Source organism: Sciurus vulgaris, assembly GCF_902686455.1.
Source record: "Sciurus vulgaris genome assembly, chromosome: 7".
Lineage (NCBI taxonomy): Eukaryota > Metazoa > Chordata > Mammalia > Rodentia > Sciuridae > Sciurus > Sciurus vulgaris.
Genome location: NC_136467.1, coordinates 30,428,368 through 30,447,198, shown reverse-complemented (window position 1 = coordinate 30,447,198; position 18,831 = coordinate 30,428,368). Strand labels below are relative to the sequence as shown.

The 18,831-nt window shown below is 36.2% G+C and overlaps 1 protein-coding gene across 1 annotated transcript in view; it reads right to left on the bottom strand.

Annotated features, from left to right (window-relative positions):
- The window catches only part of AHI1 (Abelson helper integration site 1), a 208,733-nt gene that overhangs the window by 21,449 nt on the left and 168,453 nt on the right, over nucleotides 1-18,831 (bottom strand). The window contains 2 exon segments of the mRNA XM_079146243.1: nucleotides 10,804-10,901; nucleotides 14,273-14,435. Of these exon segments, the coding sequence (XP_079002369.1) occupies nucleotides 10,804-10,901; nucleotides 14,273-14,435 (261 nt within the window).

The window sequence follows — 18,831 nt, the reverse complement described above, 5'->3', positions numbered from 1 at the left end:
GCTTGTCAAGTCAGAAGACAGGGTGACTGATAATCAATTCTGCCAGTATCTAAAGGACAATTTGACAGAATGATTGGTGGGAAGTTCTCCCAATCATATCTTTCACACTTCAGATCTGTAACACATGTTCAGAGAAATGTTACTGACATTTAGGTTATTCTTTGAAAACATCATGAGCAGCAAATTCGATGTTATTCTATCAAACAACAGGGCATGTCAGAGAGTGTGCTGGGCCAAGTGGTACATACTTGATCCAGTGTAGTATCACTTCTTTTATACTTTAAATATAGTCATCATTCAAAGATACTTCCCTCAGATAAGTCTATCAATGCTTTTTATAAAAGCACAAAATGTTCACTGCGTATAACACTGAGAAATGTGAAAAATGCCCTACAAATTTATCATTATTAGAAAGATCATGAAATCTTTATTAAGAATTTATACCATTCTCTGAGTTTAAATGGAAGATCTGTATAAGAAAATGAGATGTGATAGAAGCTGAATTCAGACTCAAATCAGAAGTAATTAAAAGGTGGGTTACTAAATTGGAAAATAATTTCACCTGTATATTACTTTGTATAAAATTTACTTAATGGGGTGAGAAAGACATCAAGAAAAATTCTTTAAATATAGTTTTGGGGTAACGCTACAGAGGGACTGTCTCATAGCCCCTTTATTTCAGAACTCCTGGCAACTCTCTGGGTCCTGCCCCAGGCTAGACAGAATGAGAAGACAAGTTGCTTGCATATCACTCTGTTGAGGGTCACAGAGTCCTGGAAACATGGAGAAAAACTGCCTCAAAGGAGAAAGCAGGGGTTGAGGTACACATCCCAATACAATGACTGATGCACATGTATAAATGTAAAAAGGGAAGGAGTAGCAAAACTAGCCCCTAAACTTTCAAGAGTTAAGACTCTGTGGGTCCCTCTCAGGGTAGGAGAGATGCTCCATGAACCTCCGGAAGCTTTTGGTATCCCTCCATGTAGGACATGTAGGCCTTCAATATTGGGAGTGGAATCTGGGTGGGAGGTGACTCTCATTGGTTCTGCTGCTGTCTTCTCAATGGAGTCCCACCTCCTTTCTTTGTGGGAATGTTCTTTCTCTAGACCTTTGACCCACATGTTATTTCAAATATAAATGGCACTTATATAAAATTAATATACATTTAAAAAAAACTTTTTTGTTAAAATAGTTGTTACAAAGTTACTTAAACCAATTATGATGAAAGAAAAAACATCAGTGTTGTCTGCATTGAAATTCTCATGGAATACAAAAAACAGCTTTAATTTCCTTGTAATTAAGATTTTAGATCACTTTTATCACTATCCTAACTATATACTGTTAGTTTTGATTTACTTCTCTTCTGAGAAAGGAAGAAAACTTCAAATATTCCTGGAACTTTAAAGTAGATCTAAGCATACATTAATTTTTATTTAATGTATATAAAAAATTAGAGCTAATTCACTACATTTTCTCTGACAAACAATTACTGAAGTAAAAATAAAAACTAATGTAAAATATAAATACATATTATTATTATTATTATTATTTTTTTTTTTTTTTGGTGGTGCTGGGATTGAACCTGGAGCCTTGGTAAGCCAGTCAAGCACTTTACCACTGAACCACATCCCTAGTCCTAAATACATGTTATTCTTTAGCAAAAGGAAGGAGGCAATAACTGTGAATTTGTTTTCAAAGATTTTGTATAGTAACTAATTTTCTAGTATTTGGAAAATCCATTTTACCACACCGAAAAATCATCAATGTTTATTATAAATTTGTTGTTGGTCTTAACACAATAATACAGTCATTATTATTAGGATTGAGAATCATGTGGATTTAATTCTGGTCAGGAACAGCATTTGGAATTTTTTTTCTATGTAAAATGATTTATTTATTCTTCTTATTAGTCACAGTATTAGGAATTGAACCCAGGTATGTTCTAACACTAAGTTATATCCTTTTTATTTTATTTTTTAAATTTTGAGACAGGGTCTTGCTAAGTTGTTGAGGATGGCCTTGAACTTGTGATCCTCCTGCTTCAGTCTCCTGAGTCGCTCATATTAAAGACATGTACCACTGTCCCTGGCTATATAAAATGATTTTTGACAACAGTGTTATATAGCACAATTTTACGTACTCTGAAGACTGAGAGAAACCCATAAATACTGCAGGTAATCTATTTATTGCCTATTGTTTGTCCAAGAGGTTAGAGAAACCCATGAATATTGAAGGTAATCTATTTATTGTCTACTGTTTTTCTAAGAGGTTGACAGAACCATTAACCTAACATTTTGTGTAGGTATGTTTGGTTGGAAGAGGAACTACCATGGAATTATCCCCTTTTGGGTTCTCTTTTCTTGTTTTGGATTAGACAAGAAAACAGCTGTATCTGAATATAATTAGAGTGTGTACTTTGGTTGAGGAGTCAGCCCTTTTGAATTAAGCCAGCTTGCTCTTATTGACTGGACATGTCTAGTAAAATACTGAAAATAATCAAAACTCTCTTCTCCTCGTGTGAAGATAAGCTATAATGGATATTTTTATAATTATCCTAGAATAGTACAACCAATAATTATTATATATATATTGAGTTTTTAGAAAAGTACATAAGCAAAACATCATAGTAATTGCTCCACATTTTCAGAAATAATCTAACATTCCTATGCATAATTATTATTCTATATCTGGCAATTATACAAAAACACACTTAGTTGTATCAATGTTGAATACATGGTAAAAGGAACCGTTCAATTATGAGTTTTGTTTTTTAGATGGAAACAGAGAAAAACAAACTAAGCATGTTCAGAAATTTTTTTAAAAAATCTGAGCTTTTTTTTTTTTTTTTTGGTACTTATGGGGAATAAACTCAGGGCATTGCACATGCTAAGCAAGTACTCTTCGCTGAACTACATTCCCATTCCTTTTTATTTTATGAGACAGGGTCTTGCTAAGTTGCCCAGGCTGGCCTCAAAGTTAAGATCCTCCTGTCTCAGAATCTCAAGTGGCTGGGAATATATGTGTGTGCCACTGCACCTGGTATATTTTAGTAACTTGACATAATTCAAAAATATATCAGAAATATATTGATAAAAAAGAATATCAAGAACAATCCTAGTTTCATAAAAACAAGTCAACATTAATACAGGTATATATGTTCTTACATGCAGAGAATACTTTTTAGAAGGATATGTGAGAAACAGAATGAATGTGACAGCATGGCAAAGGCTTATTTTTCATTTTATACTACTCTTTATTGGCTGAATTTTTAAAAGAATGAGTATACATTATTTTTATAGTAGAACTTTAAAAAACTAACAATACCTTTCCTCCCCAAAATTAATGAATCATATAGATTAATAGTTAGGCTATCAAAAATAAGAGGTCCAATGGTTTCTACTCATCTCTTCTATTATTGTTAATTTTAATTAGAACATTACATATATGAGCAAGATTCATTGTGGTATATTTGCACGTGGACATAGCATCACTTGTTGATCAGTGGGAGAGAAAGCAGGGGAAGGGAAGGTACTGGGAAATGAGACTGGTTAAATAATGTTATGTTAATGTATGAATATAGCATAATGAGTACCACTAGTACATATGATTATAATAATGTACCAATAAATAGAAAAGAAAAATAAATGAAAGGTCTAAAAAGCAAAAAAATAATGAAAAGAGTCTGAAATATAAACAAAGAATAAAATCCAGCTGTCACAATTACTTTGTTTCTCCCCAAAGCTTCCAAGTTTCTTTTCTCTCTGGTAGTACCAATATTCTCTTTTCTATTAGATGCAAGTTTATAGCATGTACTGGTAAAAACGTTCTGGAATGAGCCTTGAGGAAGACACTCTCCTACTCCTATTCCCTTGTTATATAAGTAGTTACTGATTTGTCTGGGGACTCTCCAGCCTACCCTCAGGAATAATTCAAACCTCGCTCCCTCCTTGTGCAGTGGAAGCATCAGCAACCAATGTTGCCATCACCCACCAACATTTCAATAAGCCAGATGAAATGCTGGAACATACCCGGCACATTTACCAACAGAGCAGGTGTGCTCCATTGGGATAAATTTTTGAGAGGTGGCAGCTACCAAGCTGTTAAAAGGCATAATTTTGCTTCTTATTCTACGGTTTGAATAAAAATAATTTTTAAAAAGAAAGAGGTTTCTTTCCTTTTTTCTTTTAGGAAAAAAAGCACAGGACTGGGCACAGATATGAGACTAGTCGAGCTGCTCAGGAGGCTGAAGCAGGAGGATTGCTAGAACCCAGGAATTTGCAGCCAGCCTGGGCAATACATCAAGACTGTCTCAAAAACAAAAATGAAAAGCATACAGAACACACTATTTAGAACTTCCACATGAAAAAGGGCACAATGAAACAAACATAAAAGAGGAATGTAAAAAAGCACTGTGACACAAAACTGGCCAATTGTGCAGGTAAAGACAATATGCATCATTGACTAGGTGGGTGGGAAGAAGGGAACTGGCCTGAGAGTACTGAGGCCGTTATTCTAATTAGCAGGGTCATTTTGAATGAATCTCTTAACTTTCTGGATCTCAATTTTCATTTCTAAAATGAAGGAATTGACTAGAATCATCAGGGATGATCTCTAAGGTCTTTTCCCTGACATTAATTCTATAATTCTATGAACTCAGACCCTACACAATCCAAGTCATTTATCAGAGACTACTTTTTAAGTTCTTTCTAAGAAATGTATCTCACATGTGATAATAAAACTTGCACATGAAATAACATCTGGTAGGCTTATAAGGCAGGATCTTGATAAAATCAAATCACAAATATTTTGATAAAGGAACTAAACTTAAAATGCAACTAGCCAGGTGCTAAGGAAGTTCAATTTCATATTTCTCAAGGGTTTGCTGTTAGCTTCGTAACTCCATGTAGCAATAGCATTTTAATGGGGCCTACATTATGTTTCTCAGGGACTTCTTTTTACGTAAACAGATCATTTCTTACACTTTGTCCTACAGGGAAGTAAAACAGTCTAATATACATATACTATATCTTAGGAGAAGAAATAAGTGCAAAATTCTTTCTTCCTCCTCCCCACTTCTCTCCCCCTACCACTCCCCCGAGCCTCTCTTTTTCCTGCAGGACCAGGGATCAAATCCAGGGCCTTGTGCATGACACACAAGTGCTCTACACTGAACAACTCAGCCCCCTGTAGAATTCTATTCTAACTCATGGATTCAGTTAAAGCAGATCAAATAATTTTCTTCAACTAAAGAAATCCATGTATTTTAAACTTCAAAGCCTGATTCAAGTTTCATTCCTTCCATGAGAGCTTAACTATTCCTTTGCCTAAATGTATTATCCTCTGAACATTTTTGCTTTACCTATTTTATTTCTCTATTATTATTTTTTCACTGCTGGGGATTGAAATCATGGCCTCATGCATGTTAGCTCTGTCCCCAGCCTTACCTATATTTATTTTTAAAAGTTATTTATTTTGCATGTCTATAAGTTCCTTGAGCTCTATTCGAATTAGGCTTTGGACATCAGTGGGATTAGCATGAAGTAGACAGTTAAGGGTCAAGATAGTTATCTGAAGAACTGATCTGCTAAGATGAATGTAAAAGTATGTCTGAAGCATGGAGATCAGTCTGTAAGGAAAAAAGTCACACAATATCCCCAAATCAACTACACTGTAAACTGAGACCATGATGCTGAGAATCCATCTAAGTAGAGGAGTGGCTCAGTAGTGAGAACTGGGGAATCTTGGAATTGAATAAGAGGTCTCTACTCTCAGGAACACAGGCACACTGGGGATCACAGAGGAACACACCTGCTCTGTTGGTAAATGTGTCAGAATCTTGAATATATCTCTTCTTCTAGGAAACAGGAAGAGGGAGGACAATATCAACATTACAGGTAGTCAAATAGCAGGAGTGCCTTTAATTTCCTCTGGCTCAGGCAGAATTAATTCATGGGTACTGAATAAGAATACATTTAGAGGTGGGGTTAGAAAGCCTTGATTTCAATGGTCAGCATGATGCAGAGTCAGGGATATCAGTAAGTCACCACAAGTAAAGACCATATTTTCATAATATTGCATGTAGTTTTTGATATAGACTAAACATGTTAGCTATCATGACTCCCCATGCCAATGTTATGGATGATTTCACTGCATTAAATGTTTTTAGGGTGTACAAATTAGCATTATTATGAGTTGAGTTGCATGCTTGTTTCTCCATGAAATCATATGTTGAAATTCTAACCCTCCATGTGATAGTTTTGGGAGGTAATGAGGTCATGAGGGTGGAGTCCTCAAGAATGAGATTAGTGCTTTAATAAGAAGAGACACAAGAGAGATTTCTCTCTCTGCCCTCTGCCTTGTGAGAATGCAACAGAGCTGAAAACCAGAAAGCTGGCCCTCATCAGACCCTGGATCTATCAGCACCTTGATTTTGGATTTCCTATTCTCTAGAGCTGTAAGAAATATATGTTTGTCATTTAAGCCATTGGTCTATTGCAGATTTGTTCTAACAGCCTGATAAGACAAGCTTCTGCCTAAATTCTTAAATCTGATGCCAAATTCTGAACAATGGGTAATTTTACACATGTAACATTTGCACATAGTTGAATTTCAATTCTTGCCTTGCCAGTTCTTTTGACTGTATTCTTTGCAGTACTCAAATTGTTGTAGGCAACCATCACTTTATATTCTTGCTGTTACTTGAAACTGTTGTTATACTCAGAAGTCATTTTCCCTTTCAGTTCCTTGTAGCGCAGGTTGGTTTTGCACATATCCAACTGTGAACCATGGAAGCCAGGAGTTAACACTGGCTTCCTCTTAGCTCTCTTCTACTGATTTTAGGCTACTGCACTTCCAAAGCACTTCTCTTCAGATGTTTAACACCTGGCTATAACACCCTCTACTCATCTTTGTGGCTGCTACCCACATTTGGACCTGTGATCACTCTAACACTATGGTTCTTAGTGTTGACTGCCACATTAAAATCACCTGGAAAACTGTCGTTCCATTCTAGACCAATTAAATCAATCTGTGGGGTGTGGTGATGGTCACCAGTATTCAGAATTTTTTAATTCCCTAGGTGACTGCAACATGGGCCAAGGATGAGACTTCTGCTCTAACACAATAATTAAGGATATTGGCTCCTGCTTCATCAGTTTCCTCTATAAACCAATTCCTACTATCACCTTGGAATGTTAATTTGAAGAGAACAAGCTGTCCAATACTCTGGGTCCTAGTTCCTCAACCAGCTCAATCTTAATAATATATCCTTTAATTTCACTTCAGTTCTGATGCACACTCTATCAATCATAACCTGGAGTGCTTGATACATGAAATATTAAATATGCAAGAGAGTTTCTGGCTTTAAAAACACCACAGTTGCCCTAGCTTGCTAAATCCTTTACTGTACACGTCTATGCCTCACCTCTAGGGACAGTTTTCTGCAACCTTGCAGGGAACCTAGCTTTCTAAGTCTGTCAATCTTCTCTTGATTCTCCATCTTCTTCAATCTGGCTGATCCTTTATGGTATATCACCCCAGTGACTCTTACCAAGGCTATCAAATCTTTTATCCTCTGGTTCCTTTAACACACACACAAGTTCAAATCCATATCAAACTGAATTTGCCTTCTCCACTCCTATGCTCAAGATACTGAGCACCACTGAAGAAAAAAAAAAAAAAAAACACAACAGAGATTTGTGAAACTACATTAACTACATTTTTATGGTATCCAAACAGCAGTTCCCAGAATTATTGAGAAATCTTTTTACGTTTCCCAAATGAGCTCCTGCTCCTACTTTCCTTGGAGGTAATTCAAATGGTCTCTTTTTCTCTTGAGATCCTATCTCATTCCTTTGTCCCTTATATTAGAAGTGGACTTTGATTTCTATTTTGGAGAACACAAAGATATTCTTAATTTCTGTACTTCAACTATATCAACTTATTTTCATTATCATCCATATTTACTTGCCTTAGGTATTGCTCTAAGCTCAGTGCTGCTGACATTTTTTGCTAGATATTTCTTTGTTGAAGGGGCTGTCCTCTGCATTCTAGAAGGTTTAGCAACATCCATGACCTCTATCCACTAGATGCCAGTAGTACCCCCCCCTCCTTCTAGGTGAAATAACAAAAAAATGTTGTTAAACATTGCCAAATGTCTCCTGCGAGGCAAAAATCACCATTAAGTGAGAACTAGTCTTCTAAGTCAAAGCTCATCTATCAACTCTTTCTGATTAAAAAATAAAACAAAACAACAACAAAAAAACCTTCCTACTTCCTCCAAGATCCACTTGTACTGTTGGTGTCTTTTATGGCTCTTGAACATGTTCATTGGCTTTGTCTCCTTAATATATAATTTTATATGTCTCTCCAATATTTAAAAAATTCACTCCTAAATGCCAGGTCACCCTTCTAAACACTGTTCAATCTCTTTTAATTCTTTTAAGTGAAGTGTTGAGAATGACATCCATGAGTTCCCTTGCTGAGGCTCCATTCAATTTTTAATCTATCCTTAATCCTCATTACTCCACTGATACTGGTGCAGAGCTACCGGGATCCTCTTGAGTACTACATGCTTGGCTATTTATGACTATACTGTCCTTGAACCTTCCTAGCTTCCAAGGCACATTTTTTTTTTTTTTTTTTGCGGTGCTGGGGATCGAACTCAGGGCCTTGTGCTTGTGAGCCAAGCACTCTACCAGCTGAGCTATCTCCCCAGCCCCCAAGGCACATTTTTTTTTTTCATTCTTTTAACTATTTTTCTTAATCATTATCTTTTTCTTTGAATTCCCTTACACTAGTGTTCAACTGAGTTTTACCTTTGGCTGTCTCTCAGAACTTGACAACACTCTTTCTGAGCCATTGTCTCTATTACAAGCTTCTACCTACTGATATAATACAATGAATATACTAATTACTCTTCATTTGATTTTGAAGCTCAATCCTGTCTCAAAATTCAATCCTGCATTTCTGACCCTTGGTAAATATTTCTATCTGGGAGCACTACAGACACTAATAAATTGAGATGTCTAAAACTGAGCTTATCTCCTACTCTTTATTGTCCCGTGTCTCTATCTCCCCAAATCTTCCTTGTTCACTTAGTAATTCCTGCAGTAACACCATCTATTCAGCTGTATAATAAGCTAGGATCCTTAGAAAAATCCTACATTCCTTCATGAATCACATCCACTGAATCATAAAATTCTGGCAATTATACCTTATTTCCCGACCCCTCTATTCCCACTAGTTCAGGTTTTTATATTTTATTTCTATGGATTCCTAACTAATTTCCTTGCACTAGGTCTTAGTTACCTCTTATCCAACCACTATGCTGTCACTAGACAATACCTACCCCCACCTCTAGTGCTGCAGATCCAACCCAGGGACTCACACATGCAAGCACTCTGTCACTGAGTTACATCCCCAGGTCCTAAAATGATCTCTTTAACATGCAAATCCTTTTACGTCACTCCCTGGGTTAGCTCCTTCAAGTAATCCCCATTGTCTGGAGGATAAAATCAAAGCGTTTTAGCACAGTACCCTAGGTTCACCATGACCTGGTTCCTGCATTTCTCCTGTCCACTCTCCATTAGACCCATGTTCCATGTTCTTCAGACCTAATCATTGCATACCATACCTCACTGAAATAAGGTATTATGGATTTTTTTCCCCTCAATTGTTTTTCTAAGTTCATCTACATAGAACATGTTTTTCCATCTTAGAAGTCTCAAGCCAAGCACTTGAACTCTCTGGGAACTCTGGACTCTCCAGGGTAGATTTTATTAAAGGCTTTCTTCCAGTGAGTTCCCAATGTATTGTGCCCATGGTCTCGTTATAGTTCCAGGTCTGCTGGAATTTCCTGCTCACTGGTTTCTCATCCACTAGCTTGTGGGCTCCTGAAGGGCAAGTATCTTATCTATTCACTCCTGTTCTGGTGGGGACTAAAAATATTTGGCCTGGAAGTAGGAACTCAATAAATACAAATTCAAAGGCTGAATGATACATGACAGGTTCAACTGATAAAAGAACTTTATCATGATATTATAATGATGTTTCTTGAAGATATTTGTAAAAAAAAAAAAAAAAAAAAAAAGGTATATCTGTCAGTTCACCAGAGTCAAGAAACATTAAGGCTACTCAGACTAAGGCAAGAGCTACTATCACTTAACAAAACAAGTATAATAAGCAATATATACATGATGGGACAGTGCTTATTAAATCTTTCCACGGAAGTACTACTAAAATCCAAAGAATAGTGAATGATATCCCTGAGGAGTCTGATGGCACAGACAAAACAAAACAACTACAAAAAAGAAATATCCCACATTTATCTGACTAATAACATATCCACATTCAGTTTAACTCGAAAGTGTTTTAGATTACTGGCAAGTAAAAGGAATACTCCAGAAAGAGAGAACACATGTACTGTGTGAACTCCAGTGACCTCTAGCTTAAATGTGTACCTCCTAGGTGGGGCTGACAGTAGCAGCAGTTATCAAAGTTGAAGAAACAAGTATAGAGTGGAAATAGCATCATACTTAATATCATGAGTTTTACTTTGGGGAATCATTTCATAACTAAGACTGTGACTTGGGGGATCTACTTATTTTCTCTGAGCCTCCTTGGTTTCCTTATCTGGAAAATGGCTATAACAACATTTGCCTTATGTATTTCATAACGTTGGTGCAAAGATCAAAAAAATAGTAATGTGAACAATGAAGGATTACAAGCATGAACATTAGGAACATTTTATGCAGAGAGAGTGAAAAAAATTAATATGCAACACATATTTTTGAGAACAATTACCTTTGGAGTTGCTGAGGGCTTTTCTGTTTTGGCTTTTTCCTTGGGGGTTAAAGGAGGGGATCGCTCCTTTATCTCTGGAGGCAGTTCTTGATATAGTGCTGGAAGTGAAAAAGTAATTCATATATATAAATTGAGAAGCACTGTTTCGAGGAGGGTAACAGGAATAGAGGGGACAGATATGAAATTAAAGAGGACTCAGTGTTCAATTCCTTGATATAGCAACAAGCTATGTAGCACTATTCATGATGCCAATTTGTAGTCTTAAACATTAGATATGATTGGACAATTTTAATCAGCAGGATAGTACCGTTCTCACTTAGAATATGGTCAGAGAGATGCTTACTTCATTTTATCTCATTATACATTCACCAGGAACCTGTTGTATGTAAGGTTGACTGCTAGGTACTTTGGAGATAGAAAGATGATCAAAAGAGTTTTGCTCTCAAGGAGCTTACAATCTGGTCAGGGATAGACATGTTCATAAGTGACTGCAATATAAAATAAAATGTGGTATTATTTGAAAGATAGTAACAACAAAGACAAAGTGATATGGAGATAAAAAATGCTGAAAGGAAGATGTGGGGGTGTGATGGACTTTGAATAGGCAGGTTTTTACCAGGCAGAGGTACAGGGACAAGATAAACTGGGAAGACAGAATGAAATGAGTAAGCATGGATTTAGGACTATAAATGATGTTGAATCTATAGTGTTGAACCTTAGAGTCCTTATCTACTATTCCAATCTATATCATCAATGAAATCTACATAGGATACTGAATCCATAGAGCTATGTGGGAATTTTAAAGAGTTAAAACAAAAATCTATTTTGGTTAAAAGAAACTCTGAATTGAGAGAAAATGTTAAACTATATTTGATCAAAACTGTACAACTAAGATTGTAAGATATATTAGCTGGCTTTGGATATGGGTTGGTATTATTATTGGGTTTCTTTATCTCTTACAGAAAAGGGTGTTAGATGTGATTAAGGGAAGCTGATCATGTTCTTCTTTCCAGTGGCTTAAGATATAAAGAGAATAAGTCCTTCATAATAATGGTGTAATATTCTGCCACTGTACTGTTCTCTTAAAGGAGATGGTTCTCAATTGAACAGTGGGTACAGATTCTGTTCATATATATATATATATATATATATATAGACTCCTTTAGATTATTTGCTTTGCATATTTGGCTTCAGATAAAGATCAGGGATAATTCCTCTTACTATTTTTAGAGTGGAAAATGCTGCTGAGAGTCATTTTTTTTCAAGTGTAAAAACCAGGCAGTTCAGTTTTTGTTAAACCCATGTAAAAGCAGAATAAAAGGGAAAGGAAATAACTTCTGATGAAGTGTGAGAATTCAATTATTATATTCTGGGGTATTCTAAGAGTTCCCCCCACTACTCCCATTTATTTTGGCCTTTATAGTGCTTTTTCAAGAAACAGTGACTGATGCCAAAAGAAAACATCAATTATTCTGGGACATAATAAGGAATTTTGTCATTTGCCGAATGGTCTTGAGACAAGAAATTAATTCTGTGTGCAACCATCAACCATCACTGTAATATGTTTCAGAGATTTGACTTGATTACTATGAAAGAAAAACAAATTTTATTAGATTTAACTCACTTTAGACCAAATATCTATAACCTGTCAAGACTTGTAAGCCTAAGAGGTTATTGCTTTAAACTGAAGTTAAAGCACCTAATACCACCATCCGTGAAAACACACAACCTTCTTATATTTCCAAATGAAAAAAAAAGTGTAAATGTTTTCACTTGACTCTTAAGGGAACAATGGATTATAATACCTAGTTAAAATTACCAAATCCTCCAAAGTGGTTATGATTATATGGCAGCTCTTTATTTCTAAACAGGAATTACCCCGTTTTAACCTTGGCTATCGATTCTGTGCAAGAGCTATTACTGAGAAGGAGAGGAAGGCAAACATGGATATTTTTGACAATCTGGAAGTTAGAAGTACTGAGCTTATGTGATTTGACTTAAATGCTGTCTTACATGTACTCAGTTATTAGCCTGTCCTAAAATTTCTCCCTTCCACTCCATCTTAAGTTTTCTCCATATGTGTTCTCTTTTAAATATAAATATATACCTATAAGAGAAGTACATTTAAGAGTTAGCAGCCATTTGTTATTTAGGAAAAAATAATTTAAAAAGTGGCACAGAAACAATTAAGAATTATGTTGCCAGAGAGGGAAGTAGGTAATTTGGAGATACATAGCATTGTAAAGGGGAGGAGTTTGCTGAAGGGGCAGGTGAGCTGGGGAAAGGATCTGCAATGAGACTTGAGGTCACTTGAGAAAATGGGCAGAAGGGCATTGGGAATGATTAGGGTACAGACAGAAGTACGAACGTGCAAAAGACAGTTCTATCTAAACTTAGATCAGCACTCAGTAATCAAGGAGAAAACAAATTCTTCTTTCTCCCATCTCTTTTGCTCTCAAAATTCAGAACTTAGGTTAGGAATCAATAGTACCTTTGTTCAGTCATGGTTTGGGTTAGATGGGGTTTCACAGACTAGCCTGAAAACCAACCATTATTTGTAACAATTACTTCTTTGTGGAAACAGAAGACTTAACAAAAAATATTTAAACAGTGTTCTCCGTTTACTACATTTCAAATAAGAATCATGTGATTTCTGTGTTTCTGGAAGAAAGTTAGAATTGATATAGCTCAATTTCTTTGTTTCACAAGAGGAAACTGAGGCACCTCCTTATAAGTTGCTGAGCTAGTATTAGAAGGCAGTCTTCATGGCCCCTGGGTGTTGTGCTTTCTCCACACTGCAAGCTAACTGCTGACAGGAGGCGTTCTTCTGAAGAAGCATTACCATACATTTCCCCTTTCTAAAACAATTATTGTCTTTATTTTCAGGTTCTGTCAGTTCTATTTTCACATCTCAAGGCCTGGCTATGAATCTACAGCTTTCAGAACTTATATTTGGAATTTCTTCTCTAGTTCATTTTTTTCTTTCACAGATGAAGGTTTAATGTACTTGAGATGAAACAACCTATTGTCCTTTTGTTTTAGCAGGTAACCAGCTAGGACTGAGGTGTGCAAAATCGAAGAGTGGGGGTTGGGGAACTAGGGGTTCTGAGGACGCTGGTCAGCTGAGGAGTCACTGAGCTGATGAAACTGTGTGTAGTCAATGGCAGGGTAAAAGGAGCTAAGGGAGAAAGCTGAAGCCACAGGGCAGGTCCCTGGGATGATGAGTGCAATCAGCAAACATTCCAAATACAGAATGCAGTAGTTCTGGGACATAATAGTGCCTCCTCTTTTTTCTTTTTAGTTTTTTGTTTTGTTTTGTTTTGTTTGCATCATGAGTATGAAAAGCAATACCCATTGGCAAATGTACGCAAAGATTACAAAGACAGTAAACTAAAGGGTAGAAAATGATAAGATCTTGGACTATCAGTTAGACCATATTAGTAAACCAGGAAGGGAGCATAAAACTTACTTTCACTAGCCACATGATTAGCTGGAAAATAACCTTCCTGTCCCTTTCCTATGCTGCCATACCACCAGTCTTCATTATCTTTGAAAAACACTCGGATAATGTCTCCACGATGGATGGTTAGTTCATCTGATCGGCTCGCTGTATAGTCATAAAGAGCCACTACCTAAAAGAGAGATAAGACCACCACAGCTTTATCACAACTGTGCCACAGAGAAACCCCCAACACTCACTTCCTCTTGCAGAAGAGCAGCTGAAACCAAAGCAGTACTTGGGTAAGTCTGAGGCTGTCTCAGGGTTTGCTAATGGAACCAGGGGTGGTGGGAAGACAGCAGGAGCAGCAAGATAAAAGACTGTGGGACTGTGAAATGGTTAAGAACATCCAACACACTAAGATTAGCTTCAAAATAGCAGATGTTCAATTTTTTAAAGTAAATTACTTGAGAAGCAAATAAAAAAAGCTCACACACCATTCACTTTCTTAGAAGTGTTTTCTACTACACCTTTAGATCCTGTTCTCTGTGCAAGCAGATGCACCTGAAAGAAAATTCTTCAGAAGGTTAATAGTTTTACAAAAAGGAAAAGCTCAATGGAACAACCTGATTGCACAATTTTGTTGTGATCACTTGGTTTACTGTTAATGTCTCTTTCTGAGATGTTTCTCTAGAAAAACATAGTTTTTGGTGTTTTATGTAAACAATCTAAATCTTCTATCTTTGAAAACATCCTTCTAAGCTTACTTTCACTTTCACTACATCCAAATTTAAGAGGAAAGTTCTTTCTGCAAGAATTTTCTTCTTTGTATTATTATAGTAATAATTTTATTTGATTTTTTTCTTTGGAAAAACTCAAGTCAAAATGGTATGGCAGTGGCTGTACCGGCACTTAAAAATCCCTCATAGCAGTTGAAGGAAGGGAGATCTTGATCCATATTAGATCTGAAGTATTGAATAAAGTAGAACATAATAATAAGTATTCTGAAGAATATACTTATTCTACTTTTTTTCCCTTATTTAAAAAGGGTTTGAAAATGTACAGCTTACACAACTGTAGATGAAATAGAAAATCATTATAATCATTTGCAATTAGATTGAGTACTGATTCATTCACTTAACTACTGAAATCTTAATGTGCCTGCTGCTTTATTAACTATACCTGGTAAATAGGACAATATGTACAAGAAATATTTCATTAAGCATTTGCAGGAAAACTAAAAAATAATCAGGAATTCGCTGGGTAGTGAGGGGAAGTGTATCTCAGCCAGATTATACCACATGTATGAGAGTCCAGCAAAGACAAACTCGAAATAGTTCAATATAAAGGGAGCCTGGCATTGTGGGTGAGTGTCAAGATGCAGGGTGAGGGAGGTTAGGGCTGAGGGAGGAAGTAGGGGTCAGATCATGAATGGCAAAGGAGTTCAGACTCAATAATATTGCCGATGGAAAGATGGAAGGGGATTCTATTAGTGTTCACAAAACAGTTCTGGTACCTTTAAACACATTCAGTAAGATTTATTAACATATCAACAGGTGATTTTAATTAATCAGTTTGGAATTAACTTCTCACTATTTGGTGTAAGGGCAGTAATGATAATCTAAATGGTTCAAATGCAATGCTTATAGTACTACCTAGCATAGTACCTAATTTACATCATGCAGTGCAGGACATTAAGGTTTATAAATAAATCTCTTATAGTATGTTGATGCTAAACCTTATGTGAAAGTAGAAACTTTAATTTTTCCCTTTGTTCTTCCTTCTCCTGTTATCCTTGTCTTCTTTCTCCCGCTTGGCACTACCATGAAAGAGAAAAACTAATTTTAAAAACTGAATACCTGTTCTGAACTTCATGGTAGGTGCTTGTGTATTACCTTATTAAGCCCACATGAAAACTCTGAGGGCAGATATTCTTATTTTCACTGGACAAAGGAGGAATTTGATGTACAAATAATAACTGGTAAATTAAAGTCAAATAAACTAGTAAGTCAAATAAATTAGTAAGTGGTATGATCAAGACTTATAACCCAGGTTTTTCTTTTTTTCACAAAACCAAACCTATTTATAGGCCACCTTTGTCTAGAATCACCTATGGGGAAAAAGAAGCAAAGAGGAAAGAAGGTTAAAATGCATTTTTGGATAGTGGCACAAAAGAAGTTCCTTTTGCTAAGAACACCAACTGTCCTGGATCACCTGCAGGCCCATTGCGACCCTTTTATGACACACAAAACCCCAGTCCCAGGACATGGGTTTGTTCCTGTTGTTCCTCATTCCAGCTCTGCCATACTGAGATACCACAACCTTAATGAGTCTTATGTAAAGACAAGATCAATGTATGCTTATTTATCTGAGCCCTAGGTGGGCTGCTGGGAAGGAAAACAGGAGGCAGGAGGCAGTCAGCTTAGGCACTAGAATCATTTAGGAAGCTCCATATCAGGCTTGTCACTGTGGGGACTACTAGCAATCTGGAGCTCTTCAAACTGAAGTTTAGAAACTTTTACTGGATTTTTCATGAGGATTTGTTGATCAAAGAATCCCTTCATTGTTACAGGAGTCCATAAAACCTTGTATAAGGTACCAAAATACATTTTTCCTATTACAGTATCCACTGATTACTGTATTCTCCTACATAACTAAATACACACATCAAGTAACCTGGCAAGACTTACCAACACTGATGTTCTACACTGTATGAATATTATGGACTGAATTACACCCTCAATACTGTACTTGTAGATATGGCCTTTAAGGAAGCAATTATGGTTGAATGAGGTCATAAGGGTAGATCCCTGATCAATGGGACGAGTGTCTTTATAAGAAAAGGAAGAGACAGCAGGAGCATATATGACAGAGAAAAAGGTTGTGTGAGGACATAATGAGAAGGTGACTATCTACAAACCAAGATAGGCCTCAGAAGAATCAATCCTGTCAGCATCTTGATCTTGGCTCCAAGGCTGTGAGAAAGAAAATGTATGTAAGTCACCCAGTTTATGGTATTGTGGGGGTATGGCAGCCCCAAGCAGTCTAGAGCAGTCCCACAAACTAATGGTAACAGATGAATTCCTTAAAATCAATCTGCCTGGGAACTACAAATCTCTTGATGTGAAAACAATATCTTTGTCATCAAACCTCACAACCAGCATTCTTGGGAAGGTGATGGCTGGTAAGGATACATTCTCTAGAATACTGGAAAAGTCTGTGGAGCACATCTCCATTATACCTCTATTGACATTTAAGTATGGTGGTGTTATACAGCAAGGAACCTGTGTTTAATGTGTCAATGGTTCACATTTTGACACTGCAATTTGACCATTTGGCTATTACTATTCTCTTAACATACTGGAGGCACAAGACAAAAAACACATGGTTTATGAGAATCTGCTTGTGTTCCAGTGTGTGTTTCTATGCACTGTGCTTTTTCTTCTTGTATGAAAACCATTTATTCTTTTCTGAGGGTCATATTTTACATAGCAAACTTCATTACTTGTCTTAATTTGATGTAGATTCTGAATAAATCATAACTTCTCCATCTACAATTAAGATGTTATTATCTCAATGTTTATAATAAAATAATGTAAAACTGTAAAATAGTTGGGAAGCATAGTTCCATCAAGAGGTTTGTTCTGAATTAATATTAGCTTTATTTTCAACCTTGTTCTGTCAGGTTTTACTACAGAAAATGTCTTGATCATTCTCCTGATAAGTATTTTCTGTAATGTACCATTTCTTCCCCAGAGTGGTTTTCATGTAGGCAGGACAGAATTATCCTCAGCAATATTATCTGCCTCTTGGGCTGACAGAGTAGTTTTGAAATCTTTCTGTACAAAAGTTAGAGACATGAGCTAATGTGCCCACGTCAGTAAAAATAGGTCTGGGAAATGAGTTATTTCACAAAACCTACTTTGTTTACAGAGCTCCTTGATTTATAATGGGATTATATTCCAATAAACCCTAAGTTGAAAATATAGTTAATATATCTAATCTATCAAACATCATTGCTTATCCTGTCCTACCTTAAATGGACTAAAGCATAATTATATTAGCCTAAATTTGGGCAAAATCATATAACATAAGTCCTACTTTATAATAAAGTCTTGACTGTCTTAAGTAATACAGTGAATATTGTACTGAAAGCAAAGAACATAACAGTCATAAGGGTACGGTTTCAACACCACCCTAAAGTTAAACCATTTTAATTGAGGACCATATGTGCTTAGATTCTCTTTCTCAAAGCCATGTTGCAAGGTCACAATCATGGCTGCAGTGTTTCATTGCCCCTTTCACCCTATGAAGATACAGAGAAGATATCATCTGTGATCTAGGAAATAGGCCCTCATCAGATACAGAATATGCCAGCACCTTGATTTCAGGCTTGATTTCCTAGCCTCCAGAACCGTAAGAATTTTCCGTTGTTTATAAGTCACTTGGTCTATGGTATTTTGTTACAGTAGCTCAAATATAATAGCTACCAATTAAATCTTTTCTTACTGGAAATCACAACTCATACACTTTGTTATAGTGAATCATCAGTGTTTTACTGAAAAGGTTCTTGTAAAAAGTTTAATTTT